Genomic DNA, 20,502 nt, shown 5'->3' with positions numbered 1-20,502 from the left:
AAGGCATTGTATCTTAGCGCATCTAGTGACCGATCGTATCCTACTGATGAGATCGTATCCAAACAATTGGTAAGTTCGTACAAATGTGTGTTCTTTTCGTAAGTGTGCATTCTTTTTGATGAATGTGCTTTCTTTTTTCGACTGTTCTTTCCTTTTTGACGATAAATGAGCATCGATCAGTCTGTACTCAGGACATGGTTGGCCTGGTGGTTCTGAGACGACTGGTATATACCTATGCCTGACATTCAACATGGCCTGTTTAAAATGTTGGACGCATATCGGCGAGTAATACCTTTTGGTTCGGAGACGCTTGGCCTATGCGCCCAACATTTTACAAGACCTGGTTGGAACGTATTCCAAGTATCGATAAATTAGACTTCCATGGTAGGCATAGCGTAGGCATAACGTATTTATTTCGTAGGACATTTATCTTGTATAGAGTCGTTTTTCGTAGGCGATTATTTTATGATTATTCTTTAGTTTTTTCCCCCCGAATTTTAAGGTTAATTATAACGAATTTCCAAGATGGCAGCAAATATGCTGTTGTCGGTTTACTGGAGGCTGGTAGACTAGGAACTTCAGCTGCCTTTAGGATTTTTTTTTACCATATTTTATTAAATAACTATCTTTTTACTTAAAATTATTTTTTTTGCATCGACCATGGATCGAACCGAGGACATGAATCAATTAAATAAATCATTATTTTAATGAGTCGTTTTTTGATTAATTATGGGATTTTTATCAGAATGTCTGGCTAAATAATTACTTCTTTTAAATATGCTGGCCAGATGTCAAGATGATGAATTCCATGACAGTTAACTGTCTGTTTATAAATAATACAGCACTCTATCAGCTAAAAACGAAACTAATATAGCGGCAAAAAACTCGTAACAGATGTAATGTGTATTACATGACACTAGCACATATTGTATCGAATACTGAAAACAAGATGGTGGCAGCGCTCTCTAACAGGTGATATGTGCTCCCGGTAGCATGTATTGAAAAAATAAATAGGGGGGCAACGCCCTCTAGCGTGTGATGCTACTATTCCTTAAATTAAAAAAAAATACAAGTTCAAATATGTGTGTTTTTTATATAGCTTAATTAATTATGGGACTGGTAATAATCTCGATGACCGTGCGGTTAAAGGCGTATGTTTTCCAACCCTGAGGTCCGAATGTGATGGTTCGAATTACAGCACTTCCAATGTATTTTGAATAAATAATTAAATTTAAAGCCGGTAAGGACCACAAAAATCAATGGCAAGTACTAATGGAACATCGACCTTACGTACATGAGACAACGCGATGCTGGTGCTGTCTAGGAAAAAAACACCAAAAACACAGATGACGGAATCCAAGATAGTGGCCTCCAGCAGACGACAGCAAGATGGCGTCCTTAACAGAAATTGCAACGTTATAGAATCCAAGATGGCGACTTTAACGAAAAGTCAACGATGACATACATGTCTGAGATGGCGGGCGTAACGAAAAGTACATCATTCGTGGAATGGGACGTTCGATTTCAAGATGGCGATTGAGGTAAAGGTAAAGATCAAAGTAAAGGCAAAGATTAAAGGTCAAGGTCATCCAAAATGGCTATTGTGACATCAGAATACAAAAGGTGGACCCCATACTTAATCCACACTGCGACTGCATTTGCTCGGAGCTTTTTCCCTATACTACTAAGAAGCCCAGAATAATGCAACTGAATCGGCCCAGGCGGGCCAAAATGTTGAGCGAGCGCGACGAATTATGACGTCTCGAGCGCTGCAGCCGGCTACATCGAATACAGAATCAAACGACGTGAACAACCCAGAGGAATCAGAAAAAATACAACATCGCACTTTGGAACTTAATCGAATACACGAAAAAAAAAAAAAAAAAGGGGGGGTGTATGTCTGCACGCGCCCTCCACGCCTTCGTGGAATTTGGAATAGACTACACAAATAACAAAGAGTCACAACTTATAAAAGCGTATCTTATAAGTATCATAACTTAGAAACATCATTTCCTAGAAAATCATAACATAACACTATCATAACTCATAAAACACAAATCCCGAACAACACAACTTAGAAACAAGCATATTTTAACTGTTGTGGTTTAAAAACAGGCATCATAGAACTATCGTAAATAGGAACAACATAACTGAGCGAATTATTTGTTGTGTCTCTTAGTAATATGTTTCTAATTTGTGTTTTCTTAAGTTTTGTGTTTCTCAGTAGTGTATTTCTAAGGCCGGGCACACACAGAATGAGGCAGAACACGGCGCGACGTTTTGTTTGACAGTAGTTGACTTCTTGTGTTTACATATAAGCAATGCACTAAGGATCAACACGGAACAACGCCACAAAACGGTCGCGATCAGACACGAAGCAACAACATGGAATAACTGTTCTAACTTCGTCTCGAGCAAACTTTCTGATGGCTGCAATGTCAGTGTTCTGCACAATCGCGAGTATTAAAAAAAAAAAAAAAAAAAAAAAAAAAGCGCGTGTAACTCAAGACAATTAGCAATTCAGACCTCAACTTTATTAAAAAAATCTAAATTTTAAATAGATTTATAAACACGAATGAATAAAATTATCACTCACTTCAAAATAACAGTATGGAATATAAATAATTATTTATCAATCAATATTTACTAACAATAAATAATTCTCACAGTTAAAATACTAACACCGTAAAGAAAATTTGTTTAATAATCATCAAAGCTAAATTTGACTATAATAAATAAGTTGTCAATTTAATTTAATTTTATGTATAGGTTAAATGTTATCGAGCATTCTTCTAGATTGATTTTGTAGCTCTGAAAATATCTTATCATTGAGTTATAGTGCAACAGATTCTGCCAATAGGCTACACAGTCATACCTTCGAATATATATACTGTACAGAAGTCGCCAGCCCAGGTTAAAATTTCTAATACGGTTTTGAGGTAGTTTGTTAATTCATCGCCGCAATCGCCACCATCTCTAGGGCATCGACTTGTGGTGGTCCCTAGCGGACAAGTGTCGAACTCTTCAAACACCTCTTCCCCCTCCCGTTGAACGACCTTGAGCTGCAGTGAATGATAGGTGGGGGGTGCGGGGAATGACAGCGGGCGACAGTGCTGCGCTCTAACGTGTAAATAACAACTAAGACGATACAGGGCGTTACGGCAGCGCACTGCAGCGGTGAAGTTCCCAAGCTGCTCATCATACGCTTCTGAAAAACGTAGAGTAAATCATATCCACTCGCGACTTCTATACAGTATATATATTCAAAGGTCATACTGCAATGCATTTATAGCCATTGATAATGTTCTGCTGTCGAATGATTTAACAACAAATGACAACATGTCCGTCATACCGCGACGCGAAAACTAAATGGCACGGACCTTCCTCACAGTAATTCTTTACATTATAACCATATTGCCAAAAGATGAAAATAAAAACAATATTCCACGCATGGGCTTTGTTTAAAAATTTTTTTTAAACTAGCATATTCTTAGTTGGGCTTAACATATTTGCACGCTGGTGGGTTCATTATTATACCTAATACTGTGTGTGATAGATGTTAAATCAAATAATTATTTGTGACAAATAATTACCCTGTCGAAATTGAAGCGTGAAAAGCATTATACCGCAAAAATATTTCGTTACACAGCTTAAACAATACTCATAAAATACTGTTTAAATATACTGATTTCCACAAGTGATTAAAATAATACGTAGGTACTTGAAAGAACACTATTTTCTTGCTAATATGGACCGTGGCGCGGTGCACAATAATACATCACCTGGCGCTGTCTCTGTGGCTAGCACTTATCAGTGCTGCCCAGCCGACCAAAAAGGAATTGAAAGGCTGTGCAGAGCTGTTGCTATTGTTGGAAAGGTGTAGGTTTCCGACCGACAAACCTGGTCACACCGGCTACACCTGTAGCCCAGCCGCGACCCCGACTATCGGGGTGAGCCGGTGCGAGAGTTTTAGGCCACGGGAGCGACATGGCGACGACAGTATCGCCGTCGAAATCGTCCAGCACTGTGTCTCTCCCCCCCCCCCCCCCCCAAGGTGACAACGACGGCTTCGTGACAGCAGAAACGCACACACGAAGAAATGGACGCAAGCACCCCGTCAGGGTCCGCGCCCCCTCCCCAACAGCCGTACCCAAGAAGCCACAGGTGAAACCCCTGTTCGTCGTCCTTGACCAGGGACACCAGTAGTACCCCGTGGTGTAATCCGCGCTGCGAAACGCCCTTCAGGAAAAGGTTCACTTGCCAGAACCGCGGCCGCGATGAACTACTGGTAAACACAAACAACACAAACAGCATCTTGGAATACCAGCGCGCCGTTGAGGCCCTTCAGGCTATCGGCGCGCGCACTCTGTCCTGCTCCAGTGGGACGAAATGCCATAGATGTGCACCGCCACGCGAAACACGACCTCCTGCGGCAGCAAACCAGCTCGTCCTGAACTGCTGGTTCTTAGAGAACCGTCAGAAGCGCGAAAAGTGCGACGCGCTGGTAACAGAAGTCCTTCAGACCTGCAGCACGGAAAAGATCCACGCCTTACGCGAATTCGCCGGCATGATTATTCGTGTCGATGATTGCAGACGTCCCAGTGGCGCCAATCAGTGCAGCAGTTGCCAACGATTCGATCAGTTGGTAAAGGCTGCAATGCTGCTACTCTTTGCAGGTGGCGCAGTGGCGCACACCGGGCAACGGAGTGCCCAAATGGAGGGGAAACAGGAACACAAGTGTGAGGGGCAGCCTAGTGCCAATCACAAGGGCTGCAAGGAATACAACCGCGAATACCTCAGGCCCCACCAAGTCCGCAATGAGCGTGAGCGACAGTCTGGTCTTTTTTTTTTTTTTTGAAAACTATTGTGTTTTTTTCGTCTTTTCGTTTTGCTGTGTTTTTTGTCTCGTTTCAACTGTTGTGTTGAATTTTTTTGGGTTCGGAATTTTTGTGCTGTCATAATTTGTGGGGTTTTTTTCGTTCTGTTAGTCCATTTTTTTTTGTTTTTTCCTTGTTTGTTGACCATATTCCTGTTGTGGAATATTGTGTGGCGTTAAATACTGACAACAGCAATTTTTGCTTAATTTGTGTTTTTTGTCATTTGTGTTTTTTTGTAGTTTTCTTCTGCAGACATACATGTGCTAAGCAATGGCGTATGTCCAAAAACCTACATCAAGTAACATGTCGGTAGTGCACTCTAGCACACGAAAACAAGATGGAGGCTTCCAGCAGACGAAAACAATATGGCGGCCTCCAGCAGACTAAAACATGATAGCGGACGTGACTTCATACTAGCTGGCGACACACACACACACACACACACACACACACACACACACACACACACACACACTTTGGCATTAGTGGTGAGAGGTCAGTTTGTAGGAGGCTTCCATGGAGGAAGGATATTTTGCCTCTTTTTTATTTTGACCTCATGCATTTTTAAATTAAGTTTGATTTTTGATTATTTAATTTTTTCTTATTTATAACATTTTTGTACTGATTTTCAAGACGGCGGCCATAACGAAAAGTGAAACAGTGACATCATAATTCAAAATGGCGATCATGGCATCTTATTTGTCAATGTGCGGCTTATGGCGGCTTGTCACTGGGAGAATTTTAGGAATTTTCAAGCCATTGGCATTTTTGTCGACAAAAATGGCAAAATTTCCCTCTAAACTGAAATTTTTCCTTTGAAATAGGGAATTGTTTTAATTTTTTTTTTTTGAAATTTATGGCGGTATTTTTTCTTAAAAACTTAAATTTTCGGTGGATTTAGGCGAATTTTGGGCAATTTTTGAGGTATGTTTTGGCAAATTTTGAAGGTGTATGGCCGCCGTGACGTCGCAATATAAGATGGCGGACTAGCACCAGGTACCACAGACAGAAGCCAGGGCTCGGACCGACATTTACGTACTACTGGCCCTGTTCTATTTAACATGTATGTAAGCTGCGTGACGCGCCCCGCTTGGCTGCTATGCAGACGACACGGTGCTGTATTGTAGGTTTCACAACATTCAACATGCCACAAGCAGGCTTCTAGTTGCGCTCACTGAATTCCAGCTTTGGTGCACAACTTGGCGAATTAAAGTAAACACAACCAAGTCAGAAGCGACGGTGTTTACTCGCAAAAATCTTCCGGCCCCAGACCACAGGCCGCAAATAAATCTATTTGGCGTGCGAATTTTCTACAAAGACCTCAGCGTCCTCATGGACAGGAAACTGCTTTGGCGACATCATGTTGACACAAAACGAGCACAAGCTCAGGGTAGAATGAGCTCATTATACCCAGTAATGAGTAGGCGACGTCGCAGCACAGTTAAAAAAATCTTACTGCTCTACAAAGCGGTTATACTCCCAGTAATAACATATGCAGCCCCTGACTTGGCGACTGCAGTTAAAACACATTTATTAAAGCTGCAGTGAATTCAGAATAAATGCATTCGAATCGCTACCCACACCCTAGTGTACTGCCCAGTGGAAGCATTTCATCGTGAAACTGATTCTGAGACTTGGCATGACTTCTACATTAGGACCACACGAACATTTTACGATAAATGCGTAAATAGTTTAAACACATGTGTTTCCTCTCTCGGAAAATACGATCCGGACGTCCAATGTAAGTACAAACGCCCGAAATCCCTTCTGGCACATTGTCCGCCCCGTTTTTGCGTGATTGGCTGAGCAGTTTCGGCCGACCAATCACAGCGCGCTCCGAGCGCGACCCCTCTCAAACAAAACCAGTTGGTCCCACCAAGAAGGTAAGACCACAAGGTTAGGTACTCCATATCAAACTGCAAAGGTCCCTCGAGAGCCAATCAGCAGGTTGGTTAGGTTGGTTCTCGGGGGACCCAGGCAAACGAGTTTACACTCAAACTCACACTCACACATCCCGCTCAGTCGCCCGACGCCCCTGGGGGTGTTACCGCGCGCCGAGTCGCTATCAGAGGCCTGACCCAACCCAGCCGTCCGCGACGGTACACAGAATTCTTCCCACAAGGTTTACCTTGCGCACAAGCACACATCAGAGAATTCGTATAAAACCCGCGTTTTACACACAAAATAACCATTGAATTACACGAAAATCGACAACAATGCTTATTCAAATTGCAAGCTAAATTAATAACATTAAATTTGAAAACGTGGATTAATTCAGTTAAATAAAATTAATTATTCTAAACGCACATATCATACACAATGACAGTTCATAACTTAAAATTAAATTGTTTTATAATCACCTGAAACGCCCCTCGTGCCTCAAAATTAAATTATTTTAATTTATTAAAAAAAAAACAAAACCTTGGAAACTGCTGGGCAAAATATTAAGAAAAATAAAGTTATTGACCAGAGGTGGCACTAGGTGGAAAACAAGACAATTTGGAACTCCCTGTACACAAGCAACTTGGGAGCTAGCGGATCGTTTAAAAGGATATAAGTGAATATGAAACAAATAAATCACAATATAGGTAGATTGGTCTATAAGGTTTCCTGGGTTTATTTAGAATGGTGAATTAAATCTGTTTTTCCTTTGTTTTGGTTTTATAATAAAGATATAAACACCTAACAAGTAGGAGGGCCGGCCCGATATTATTAATAACACGTTATATTATATTAATTACACATCATCACAGAAACAAAAAAATTGAAATATTCCACCCTATTAGATTCTTTCGCTGATTACATAGATAATAGTCTTATTGATTTTACATATTATCGTCGATTAAGTTCTTAAGTCACTGTTCGCTGGTATGCATTTAATTAATTTAGTTCATTATATGTAAGGGGAAAATATATTTATAATATCACCCGGGTCTTCAAAGTATGACGTCGGGCTGGGCAAAATACTCTTCTTAAGGGGACTCGGAGCTCGAGGTCCCGAATGACATGCTGGGAGCAAATACGTCCCCCAACACTTGGACCCTGTCTGAAACACAAGTCAAATTCCAAACGAATTAGACCTGCTTTCAGACAGTCAAACACAGTCGGCGCGGAAAGGCCAACAAACGGGGATTCGGGGAGGAAAAAGACCGGATTACTCACCAAACAGGGTGTAGCTCCTGTACTCAGGAAATGTCTCGCGCCGACATCCAAATGGCGCGGACAGAAAATACCGCAGATGACGCGGAAGAAACCATGATTTAGGAAGATACACAAATTAATAAAATGTAAACTAAAACATTATTCATTGCCTAAATACAACGACTAATCGGCTAATGCTACATTAGATTCTGGGATCACATCCCTAAACACCGATGACTACATTCCCTATTTCGAAGGCAGAGTTCGTCGTTGCCGAGGTGATGCCGAGAAGACGCGGTAAGTAGCCAAAGTCAGAGTACTAATTCCGCGGTGGCGGACAAAACTCCTAATTAAAACGGGTGGTCGGCCCTAGGGAAAAGGAGGGGGAAGGTTCGGTTCTAGGCCGAAAATTTCCGAAGGAGTCCGAGGCGGGCGTGACAACAACACAACATGCGCGCTCTCTCCCGGCGGTAACAGGAAGCTACAAAGAATCGACTTTAACTGGACGCGACATGAAAGCATAGGGGCTTATGGCGCCGCGGAGCAGCTCTCTAGCGGCGTAAAGGGGAACTAACGGAGGAGGTGAGCTGAATCGCCGCCAGGTGTCACGGGCGTGGGCTCTGCACGCTGGCGACCAGGGCCGAAGTTACTTTTTCTGTCACTAGGTGTCGTGGAGGGCTCTGTAGGGCAAGGTCGAATGTCCTTGGAGTAGGCCATCGCCTTGGCGAGTTCACGCCAGGGCAATGATCCTGGGCAAAGGCTGGGAACGGAGGTCCACGGGAGACTTGTTTCCTGCCGAGACTAGCTAGTCTCAGCAGGCCTCTAAGAAATAGAGCTTGCAGGCTAGAAGATGCTCTATGCGATTTTAGTCATGTAGGGAATTAATATTAAAAACCCGGGACGTGCCTGCAAGCGGGAGAAATGTCATCCGGGCTGCTAACAACTACATTAGACTAGCAAGATATCAGATTGGCCCCTGAGAAAGGGTTCTTCAGTCCACTGGCTCAAAGTTTAACTAGGTAGCGTACACCAGCCTAACAAAGTGTCATTCACCCTATTGTAACCAATAAATTTGAAAAATAAAATTTCCAAAAAATAAATTAAAAACTATAATAAAAGATTAAAAAAACCATGCCGATATAACCTAATTTCCGGCACACACCGTCTTTGGTGTCGTGCCATACTGTGCTAAATGATGCATTCAGTGCTAATAAATACAGTTGAAGTTGCCGTTACCGAGTAGCATGCTGTTTGCAAGGCGGTGTAGTAGTGCAACACAGTAGGTTAATTAAACCGCGCATAATTAGTAGAGACAGGAAAAATTCGCGGATTCCTTTCGAGACAGGCTGGAATCCAAACTCTTATAACTTAATGCTGCGTCAGTGATTGGACCGAAATTTACCTGAAAGACTCTGAGCCAATGGCAAACACTCAACAAAAGAAGTATCGAATCATAAGAATCGCAGTAAACAGGTGTCCCGAGCCGGTAGCCAATGACCAGGTGATAGTTGCCCGAGTTCATAAAGAATCGTGGAGTCTATCCTAGTGGTCAGTGAAACCGCGAATTTTTCCAGTCCCTAATAATTAGTTTTAAGCGAATAACACCGCTGTAGGTTAATAGTGTCCTCCAACCAAGTTCTCGTCCATGCCTTGAGTGCAAATATACACAGTTGAAGCTAACCCGCCAGCAAGTGCCATGCTCAGGCTGGCAGTGCCGACTGTTGGATGCACACTGTAGCGTTAGTTAGGTTCATATGTAACTAATAGGCGCAAAATAATTTCTTCCCCTTTCTCATTTAGGTATAGGCTGGCTGGCGGCCTGGTGGTAAACGACAGAATGTCGCCCCCTAAAAAACCAGTGCCCCCAAACCCAATGCGGACATAATGTCCAAGCGCCCAAACCCTCGCGTTGTAGTCTCTTTCTACTCTGTCCAACTCTTCTTCCTGAACCATCCTTTTATTTCCCATAGCCAACCTGCTTACTTAATGCATGAATTTTGCATCCCGCATGAAAGAGCCCTGTGTCTATGCAGTTTTTACCTGGCCCCAAGTTATCTAGTTTTAGACTGACTAACTTCAGAAGTGAGGGGAGTTAGTCATGTTGCCAATCGCAGCCATGATTGGCCAATACCCTCCTAGCACACAATGCATGCTACCCCGCCTGCATGCCTCTGCATGGTTAGAGCATATAGGCTTCGGCCTGAGAAGCACTTAGTCTTCCCTATCTCGAATCCTCCCAAACACTCTTAGTTTTAAAACTTACGTTAACAAAAAAAACCGCCCAAGGAAGTTTCACTTCAAAAATATGTCAACAAAGGCGTGCCGAAGTGTGTTTATAGCTGATTGGCTGGATACTGTTTTTTCGTCATTACTTTAATTTGAGTATATATTCACTTGTAAAGTAATTTAATTGGTATTTTTTTCTTCTCATTATGGAGCTGGATGCAGATAGATTTATATGCTTAATACAGGAAATAGCTGTTTTATATAATCCATCTTTACAGATGAATCACAGCTAGAATTTGATGACAAGACTGTGGGAGGAAACAACGTGACATAAATGCGGTGTAAAGCTGTCGCGAGAAGGCGTTTTATTGTGTTTGTGCCCACCTAGGACACGTGTTCCCCAGTGGCGTGTTGGCCGAGAGAAGGATCCCCCTGGAAGTGACGTGGCGACTCTGGCCTTCTTCCCTTTGTGAGCCGCTACTTTGGCCCCCAGAGTCACTTCTTTCATTCTCCCATCTGGAAGCAAGGTGGCAAACTGCCTTTTAATTTTGTTTTTCCGACCCTCCATCTTTCTTTCATTACTTCGGGTCGTTTTTAATTCATTACTGTTCACTATTTACTTGCTGTGCTCTGTTTTTTTTATACTTTTTCCTGGAATTTGTAATGATATTTCTTGTACTTTTGTGTTGTTTCGATTGTATCATGTATTTATTTTTGAGCACGAAAGAGCTGAGTCAGCTGTAGCGTGCTATTTTCTTGGCTGTTGTGTTCTTTTGTAACTATGTATTTGACTGCTGGAATAAATGAATTGAAAACCGAACTGGCTGCCGACAGGACGCACGGCGTGACGGGCTGCCTGCTGGACAACGGCGCGCCGCGGGTCCGCCGCGTGTTCTGGAGGCACTCGTGCTACATCACGCAGGACGACCAGCTGCAGCCGCTGCTGTCCGTCGCCGAGGCCATGCGCATCGCCAGCGAGCTGAAGCTGTCCCGCCGCGAGCTGTCCCGGCAGCAGGCGGCCGCCAGGGTGACCACTCTCTCACGTTCACACCTTTCACTCTGGTTCAAATAGCCCACAAGTCTTCGTACATTTGCGGCTTTCTTCGCAAATGTACGGACACTGAGTTCACTTACTTTTAACATACCACCAGGGGCGCTTGCGTCCCTGGTCAAATATTCCAGATACGAATAAAATTCAAAGCGGACCACGAGTCCAAGTGCCCAACCCCCGCATGGTACACTCTTTTCTACTCTGTCCAACACTTCATCCAGACAATCCTCTATCTCCTGTAAATTCCTACACGTAATGCATGCCAATTTGCATCTCGCATTAATGTGCCCAGGGTTTTCCCTGTGTCTATGCAGGTTTTACCTGGGCCCAACCTATCTCTAGTTATAGCCTAGATTTAAGAGTGAGGGGAGTTAGTCATGGTGCCAATCGTTGCCATGGCTGGCCAATCCCCTCCTAGCACATGATGCATGCGACCCTCTCCCTGCATGGCTAATCCCAGCATGACTAGGCGTATAGGCTTCGGCCTGAGACACACGTAGGTCCCTCCCCTAACCCGGACCCCTCCAAAATACACTTAGTTTTAGTTAGGTTAGAAAAAAAATCAATCTTTTAACATGAATCCAAAAGAATATTGTTGGTATATAAGGAAAAAAAAAATAGTTTAAGTCTACAGCAAGAACACTCTTGAACTGTCAATGTGTATGTTGTTTACCTTTGTTTAGAACGAAACATGCCTTTTGAAAATCTAAATACGGCATAGTTTTTAACGAGATTCAATTCTTTGAAGTTAAGAATAAATCTTTCTTTATTTGAGTTTGATTCTTCGTTGAGAACTCCGTAAATTTACTGTAATTTCTAACAGTGTAGAGTGCGTTCAGATTCATGAAATGTATAATGTATCGTGTGATGCAGGGGGCGCTTATTCACGGAGGGGTCGGGCGAGTGTTAGGGCCCGTATACGACAGTCAGAACTCGTGGAGGGTCCGTGTCCTTATCCTAATGTGAATGACGTCACATTGTCGCACGGAAAACAGCTCTGCCTACAGTTATGATGTCCGATGTCCGAATCTACTGATTACTAAAGTAGTTACCAAAGCGCAGTAAATATAGAACACCAAAATAATTGCTTTAAGATTGTTTTTGTTTACTGTTTTCATGCTTTGTAAATGTGTACATGGCTAAGTTTTGAATATTTATTTGACTTGTGAAATTTGTGGGAGTTCATCAATATTTATATACCTAAATTCTGTAAGGCAAATGTAAATACTAATAAAAGTCGTTATTTTCTTACTGCATTTTGAAACGGGAACCCTAAACTGCGATTATCACTAGTGTTTATTATTCTATGCTACCAAAGGACGCAAATAGATACAAAAAGTTCGAGTTAACCAATGTATTCGGACCAGGGAGATTTGGACCATCGCCCACACCACGTATGACATCAGAGGTCACATGGGCCTATCAGTGATCAGTGTCCATCATTCACAGTTTAGGACATTACAACTGTAGAGGGGCCTTATGGCACGTGGGTTATAACCGACAATTCTTATCTAGATGGGGAGCTTACTGCCCAAGGTCGTATAAGCAGAAATAAGCTAAAACCTTCAAAATATGCAGAAAGGTTCCATTATACATGAGTTTTGACATTTACGTTTATCAACGCTGTTTTACAGTCACGGTCTTGCAAGAACAAGCGGAGCCTCTCAGTGAGGAATCATGCCCATGGTGTTGGGCCACATATTTGAAATATTTGCCACAAGTTTATTTTTCACCTAAATTCCTTAATATAAACTTTGTTAGCCCATTGTTCATCCTGATCAAATTGTTCCTACTAGAGTCCCACAACGTTTTCCCAGCGCCGCACCCGAGAGCCCGGTGTGATTTTTACAAGCAAGTATTAAACATAACTTTTCTTCCCGCGTCGGGCCACAAACGCGACCTGTAATAGTATTGGGCTTCGTGAACAAAAGTGTTTTACTCAGCGTCCTCCCAGGGCAGCCTACTTTCCAGAGCTCAGCATAGGTTAGCAGCTCCTGTCATGCCCCATTCTAATGTTCCAGGGCTGTCGGCAATGTATCGGCGCCCGGACTAAGAAATTTCTCAAGACCTAGCAGATCCCCCCTCCATCTATTCCAGGAATTCCACCAGGTGCATTGATCTAGGTATTTAACCTCGCCTCTAGGTCAGCCTGGATCGAGGACATCTCACTGCCTGCCTCCGCCGTCTCGTGGCGAAGAGGCCAACTAATTTACCTTAGTTTGACGCTGGAGCGAAACCTCTACCGGCCGCCATCATGCCTATCTCTAGTTCCCATTTTGCCCGACAGAGTGCGAACCAGCTGGGCTAATAATTGCCAGGCTTGCATATTCCCTCTTGCAGGACTAGTGTGAACGAATCCCAAGTCTGTTTCACCTGTACCCGACAGAGCGCGCTGCTTTCAGCACGAGTGACCTCCAATGTCTCTTTAGTTAGACTACCAACCACCTTGCTTATTTTCTTTTAGTCGGACCAACCTCCAGCAAATCAGAGGCCAGTTTCCCCACTTCCCAAGCCTTCAGGCCCCTAGCCCAAGTTTTAACTACATGCAACCTTATGAATCGATTATGTCGTCCTTCTATCGCCACCGTGGTCGCAAATATCTGGTGCTTTTCGCCCGCGACTCTATTCGGAAGCAATCTCGCTGCGACTAACATAAGGGATGTGATTCCAGAGCATCAGGTAGTGTTCCCTAGTTTTTTAAAATTATTTTATAGTTTGCTAGTCCCTTTGGTTTGTATTACTAGGTAATCTCGTAGCATGACTCGCGTGTGGCCACCGCGAGCACTCGTGCAGCTTCGAAGGGAGTGATTTTCTTCATTATACCCCCAGAATGGTAAGTGGAAAATTCTATGCCTTTTTGTCTATGTTTGGCTCCCTACTTAACTTTTGCCCTGACTTCCCGATTCATGTTGCTTATCAACATAATTAATCTTTTGACCTTTGCATCTTTTTTTTTTTGTTTTTTTTGTTTCCAGTGAGGTCCAAGAGATGGTGCAATAGTTCAGGTTTTTCTCCGGCTCAAGCCCGTCACAAAATTCAACTAAATTTACATGCTGGCTTCGTACATGGACATGAACTGTACGCGTCTCTCCCACTTCTAGTCACCGCCAGTGAAGAGTCAACGATCATATATTTTTAGATCCTAATATACATAGTCCCGCGCTGGTTGGGCTAACAAATCGCTAACCTTAAACTATGTTAGTTAAATTATTTATGTTAGTTTTTGTGAAAGCTTGATTATGTCAAAGGAAAATGTTAGATTTATATTCCAGGTAAAATTAATAATCTGTTTGTACCTAATTGATAAGTTTGACATTCGGGGCCCCCATTCACTTAAATGTGTGTATTCTTGTAATTCTTGAAACTATAAAAAAAATAATGAAAACCTTAATTAACAATAAAAGGGGTAAGCTTTAAGCAAACCTCTTATTTTTTATTTATTTCTTCAAATACGATCCATTTTCTACCTACTCTTGTGAGAAGTAAGTTTCGTTATTTTAAGGTTTCTCCCTTTTGTACCTCTGAGTATACTGCAATTTCTTTCGCCCACTTAAATTTGCTTCCAGGGCTTTTATAACAGAATTAATATAAAGCTCTCTTAAACTACACAAGGGCAGTAACAGCGTGATGTAATATGAATTATTCTTGTGGACGACACTGCGAGCATTACTTCCTCGCGCTGATCCATCTGGTTTTTCACGCGAACACAAAGGAGCTCGCCTAGCAGACTGATATACATATATAAAATGAAATTGCTCTAATAAAAGCAAGAAAGACTAGAAGAAATAGTGAACCCCGAATTTGGCACTAATATTAGTCAAGGAATTTTATTAAAATACTGCCCATCGGGTTAAAATTCATCAAACAGTTACTGCTATAGAGTTTCTCTTTAACTTTGTGAACTTCGGTTCGCGTCATAAGCCACAGATGGCATCACCGTGGTTACACATTACTGTTCCATGCGACTTCCGTTCAGTTCACGAAATTATCTACCAAATACCGTACACCGAGAACTTAAGGTGATACAGATTAAAAAAAAAAATATTGAAGGATGATGTTTGGATCTTGTTTGAACTGAGTGGATCAACTTAAACACATATAAGATTTGGATTGATCTCGTGTACCGTCCACAGAATTAATGTTTCCATCACGTATCACGCGATACATTACACGAGTCTGGATGCAATTTGTAAAGCCCGGAAATTTCGCGGATTCATTTAGTGACAAGCCAAAATTCATATTCTTACGTATACCGTACAGGGTACACATCGTTTGCCCTACAGGCGTTTGCCCTAAACATAGGGCAAATGCCTGTAGGGCAAACGACTTTAGGGCAAATGCCGTTTAGTGCAAACGACTGTAGGGCAAACACCGGCAAGCACTTATGTTTTGGATTAACGAAACCACACCAACTTTTAGGGCAGACGCCTGTAGGGCAAATGCCTGTAGGGCAAACGACTGTCGAAAAACTTATTTTAGGGCAAACGCCTTTAGGGCAAATGCCGGAACTTGGTCCGAATGGGATTATCAAACATTTTGTGCAAACGCCTTTAGGGCAAATGCCTGTAGGGCAAACGCCTGTAGGGCAAATGCCTTTAGGGCAAACGCCTGTAGGGCAAATGCCTTTAGGGCAAACGCCTGTAGGGCAAATGACTTTAGGGTAAACGAAGTTTAGGTTATTTTGGGTAATGTAGGTTTTTTCAATTATCGATTCAAACGGTGTTCTTGTAGTTTATATTTTCTCCGCAGGTAAGTAGACCTCAATAAATGTTTTCCCTCTAAATGCAAAGTTTACAAAACCGTCGCTAGATGGCACTTATGTAAGCCTATATCGAGGTTTGGTGGGAATTCATGTGGTATGAACTTCCTAGATTCACCAACAGATGGTTCCCTGCCCTAAGTTCAATGTTATCGAATATTTTTTCTGTAAAATATTTCGGAACATTAGGTGATGTAAGGTCTTCGACCAAAAAAAATTGTATAATAAGAAAACTGTATTGGCGATTTAACTAAAATATTGCTGGAAAAAGGTTGAACTTTTTTTACGGGGCTTTGCTTATTTCAATTTCAACTGTCAGACGCGCATTACGCTATGATTACTTAAAATATTACGACCATATAGGTAGATAATACGAATACTAGCTGTTAAACATTTTATTAATTAGCATAATAGTACTAATGCGGTTAAACTCCTACATATTGTTCATACTATTTAATTCTGGAATTTATACACAACATACAGCTGAAGTACACAATGAAGAAGTATTCCAGTTCGTTTTGTTCTGGGTTTTCCATAATTTGCATTCAGTTTGTAATGTTTGTGTTAGATCACTTTGACGTTCAGTTATAAGAGTTGGCCGATAATAGTCATTGGTTGGCATGATTCTTAAAATAGGCTTTATCCGTAATATTATATATATAAATATATCCATAATGTTTCCCATATTTCCATAGTGGATTCCACTTATATTCCCAAAATAAAATAATGAAAATACGTAATGGTATTTCTCAATAATAATAATGTGACTTTAGCCCACCGCACACAGAACGACTTTCCTTGCGGGATTGTATGCACATTTGTTTGTTCCACAATATTCCTTCCTTCTTCCAAAGTGACTTGTAGTAACGCGATGTAATGTTCACACTTAGGCAAAGGTGGATATTTGGGCCCCCCCTTTGTTTTTTGAATATAATTTTTTTATTTTTTAATATTTTTACCTGAAATTAATAAAAAAAAATTCCTTGCTTTGTTTACTATTGATTTTAAAGTGTTAGGACTTGTTTTTACACACACATAAACTACTAACAATTTTTTACCAAAAGTCTGCATTTTTTAAAAAAAAAAATTTGTGCTGGTAATATGGGCCCCTGGGTTTTCTCAATAAAAAATCATTAAAATATCACCAAAAAAATCATTTATTACAGTTGTTATGTATTGTATTAATTTTTTAAATAGTATAAAACACAAAGTGTTATAGTAGCTGCTTGGAAAAAGTTGTAAATTGAAAGATATTTTGCTTTTCAAACATAAAAACTATTCAATTAGGATGCAAACATATCAACTAATCTATGAACTAGTTAAAACATAAATTTATAAAAACTACTTTGTTTTATAAATTGTTTATAACAAAATAAACCTAATTCATGATCGTCTGATCAGAAAAGTTTGTTAAAAAATGTTATTTGAACATAAAAATTAAGATATCTTGACTGAACCATTAAAAAAAAACTATTTACAGAAGTCACAGATATACACATCTCTGTCAGCCCCAGCACAAAGGTTATGAGCCCACATTTCGCAAATCATACACTGTACCCACAGTTCACCGCTACAGTCTTTAGAAAAGACCTGTTCACAGAAAAGACAGACTGCATCTTCATCGTCGGGGGCAAAATTTCCTACTTCAGCTTCCATGACGGATTCTCCTGAGTCGAAGTCATCTTCTTGGTTTTCATCTGATGATTCTACAAAACACAACCTCCTTTTTAACCATTTTTTTTGCCTTTGGTTTTGTATTGACAGTTTCTTTTCCTGTGTTTTTCTTCTTTGTCGTGGCTCAGTGGCGTAGCGTGGGTGGGGCGGAGGGGGCGGCCCGCCCCGGGCGGCAGCCCGCGGGGGCGGGTCGCCGGTGAAGCGGGTTGAGATCTGATCTATGATTCATTCATTACATGTGTCAGACACACTATAATGTTACATTTTTATCAAAAATTTTGCGCACCAACTATTTTTTAATATTTATTTAAAAGAAAAACTGCGAAATCACTGACAGAGCTCTTTATAACGTTTGTTTGTTTACATACGAACAGCAACATCGCATCACGCCGCGCCGCCCGGCGCGCGCGAGCCGAGTTGAGCGGCACTCCTTATTATTTTAATTACTCATACAAAATCATTTGTTTCACGCGTCGGCCCGTGTCGATGCCTCTCTTTCGCACTCATTGAATTTAGTACTACGCATTGTACTGTAAAGTTTGACCTTAACCCAGGGCAAACCAAACAACTTCCGCAAGCCGGGACACAGTAAAACTCCTATATTGCCCCGTACCGCGAGCGCAGGTAAACCCAAAAATATATTAAAACCCAAACTAATAGCAGGCTTAAAAAATACTAATAAGGTTGCGAACAGTGAGAGGAGGCAGCAAGTTAAAAAGACACAAAATTTATATGACAACATTTAATATATATATATATATATATATATATATATATATATATATATATATATCATAAAATCGTTTCATCACAAATCGGTGCATCCATCATAAAATACATACCCTATTACTACTTATAAAAAATAGCTATATAATAATACTAAAAAAATACTTTAACAATTCCCCCGAAAAATTATAATTTGATCATATACTTCGGAGCTCCGAAAATTAAATATAATTACCAAAAAGGCGTTAAAAATATATAAGAACATAACTCCGATAGACTATCAAACTTGACTATATTGTCGATTGAACAAGAATTGGCTGCTAATATTGATTTTGACAAAGTTATTTCTGACTTCGCTGCTCATAAGGCCCGTAGAATCCGCTTGAAAAACCGCTCATCCTATTTTAACTTCAATAAAAGGTACCTCATTGCATGTGAAATTTAATTTTAATTAAGCACCTATAGAATGGGGGCGGCAAAATGGGTTTCCCACCCCAGGCGCCGAGATGGCACGCTACGCCACTGCTTCTGAATCAGTGGATTCCGTGACGTTTTTTGAAACTCTGGAGAAGCTGTTTGCCTTCTTTTCCGCATCAACTGTTCGATGGAACGCTTTGGTTGCCGTCACAGGTCAAGCAGTAAAACGAGTCACTGAAACGCGCTGGAGCGCTAGACATGTAGCTGTCAAGATGCTTAAAAATAAGTTTGAGGTAGTTCTTGAGGTACTGGAACAATTAACAGATTCATCTCAAACTTCCGAAACAAGATCGGGAGCCAGTCTTCTCCTGACAGCCATGCAGTCATTTAACTTCCTAACTTTTCTTGGCTTTTGGGCTGCAATGCTACCTGAAGTAGATGACGCACAGATTTACCTGCAGCAACGAGGACTAAGTGTGGATAAGTGTGCTCAGAAACTCTGCGCTTTGAAAACCCTCTTAGTGGAAAGTAGAGACCGTTTCGTGCAAGAAGCAATTGACTTTGCTAAGACTCTCTGCGAAAAACTCGGAATCGAACTCAAAACGAGAAGAATTCGCAGGAAAAAACGCATGCATGGCGATGAATCTTCTGAAGATGCAGCTTTGTCTCACGAACAGGAAATCCGTCGAGAGATTATCGCATCATTCGACAAGATCATTCAAGAAATGACGACTCGATTCCAGCAAATGCAAGTAATATCGGACAAGTTCGGATTTTTGATGCCAGCGAAACTTTTGGACAGCATGTTCGAGTGTGATCTTTCCCATGTATTAGAAGACATCGACAAGGACGAGTTTCAGATGGAGCGGAAGCGTCTTCAGCAGTTTGTTGTTGTTGCCTGTTCTGAATCAGAGGAAGATATAAGTGGTGAAGGACCACTGGAGCTTCTCCATTTCATTCAAAAACTTAATCTCGGAATTTTGGTTCCAAATATAGTCATCTTGATTCGTATATATTTGACTTTGGCGATTAGTGTTGCAAGTTGTGAGAGAAGTTTTTCGAAGTTGAAGCTAATAAAAAATTGCCTCAGATCTACTATGAGCTCCGCTAAACTATCAAACTTGGCTATATTGTCGATTGAACAAGAATTGGCTGCTAATATTGATTTTGACAAAGTTATTTCTGACTTCGCTGCTCATAAGGCCCGTAGAATCCGCTTGTAAAACCGCTCATCCTATTTTAACTTCAATAAAAGGTACCTCATTGCATGTGAAATTTAATTTTAATTAAGCACCTATAGAATGGGGGCGGCAAAATGGGTCTCCCGCCCCAGGCGCCGAGATGGTTCGCTACGCCACTGTCGTGGCTTCATTAGCTGTTGTTAATTTTTCATTCCTTTTTTGCTCTGCTCCTTCTAATGCAAGTTTATAAGGTGATGATGTAATTACTGCACATTTCATAGGTTTCGGGCCTTTGTTTGTCATTCTCTTTTTTGGTCGTGGAATAGGCAGGATATCTTGAGGTGATACATGACCAGAACGCATCGAAGAAGAACACTCGGAAGGGCCAGCTTCTACCAAGTCTTTCGCAGATGGAGTTTGGTTCTTAGCAGCAGGCCCGGAAGTGGATGC

General features: G+C 41.4%; 1 protein-coding gene across 1 annotated transcript in view; it reads left to right on the top strand.

Annotated features, from left to right (window-relative positions):
- LOC134538431 (ATP-binding cassette sub-family G member 4-like) overlaps nucleotides 1–20,502 on the top strand; it is a 327,680-nt gene that overhangs the window by 210,936 nt on the left and 96,242 nt on the right. Inside the window, exon 3 of the mRNA XM_063379755.1 lies at nucleotides 11,079–11,271. Coding sequence (XP_063235825.1) covers nucleotides 11,079–11,271 — 193 coding nt within the window. The remainder of the gene's footprint in view (nucleotides 1–11,078; nucleotides 11,272–20,502) is intronic.

This window comes from Bacillus rossius, chromosome 13, assembly GCF_032445375.1.
Source record: "Bacillus rossius redtenbacheri isolate Brsri chromosome 13, Brsri_v3, whole genome shotgun sequence".
Classification (NCBI taxonomy): domain Eukaryota; kingdom Metazoa; phylum Arthropoda; class Insecta; order Phasmatodea; family Bacillidae; genus Bacillus; species Bacillus rossius.
The sequence above is the reverse complement of the archived record's forward strand: the minus strand, read 5'-3'. Positions and strand labels throughout refer to the sequence as shown.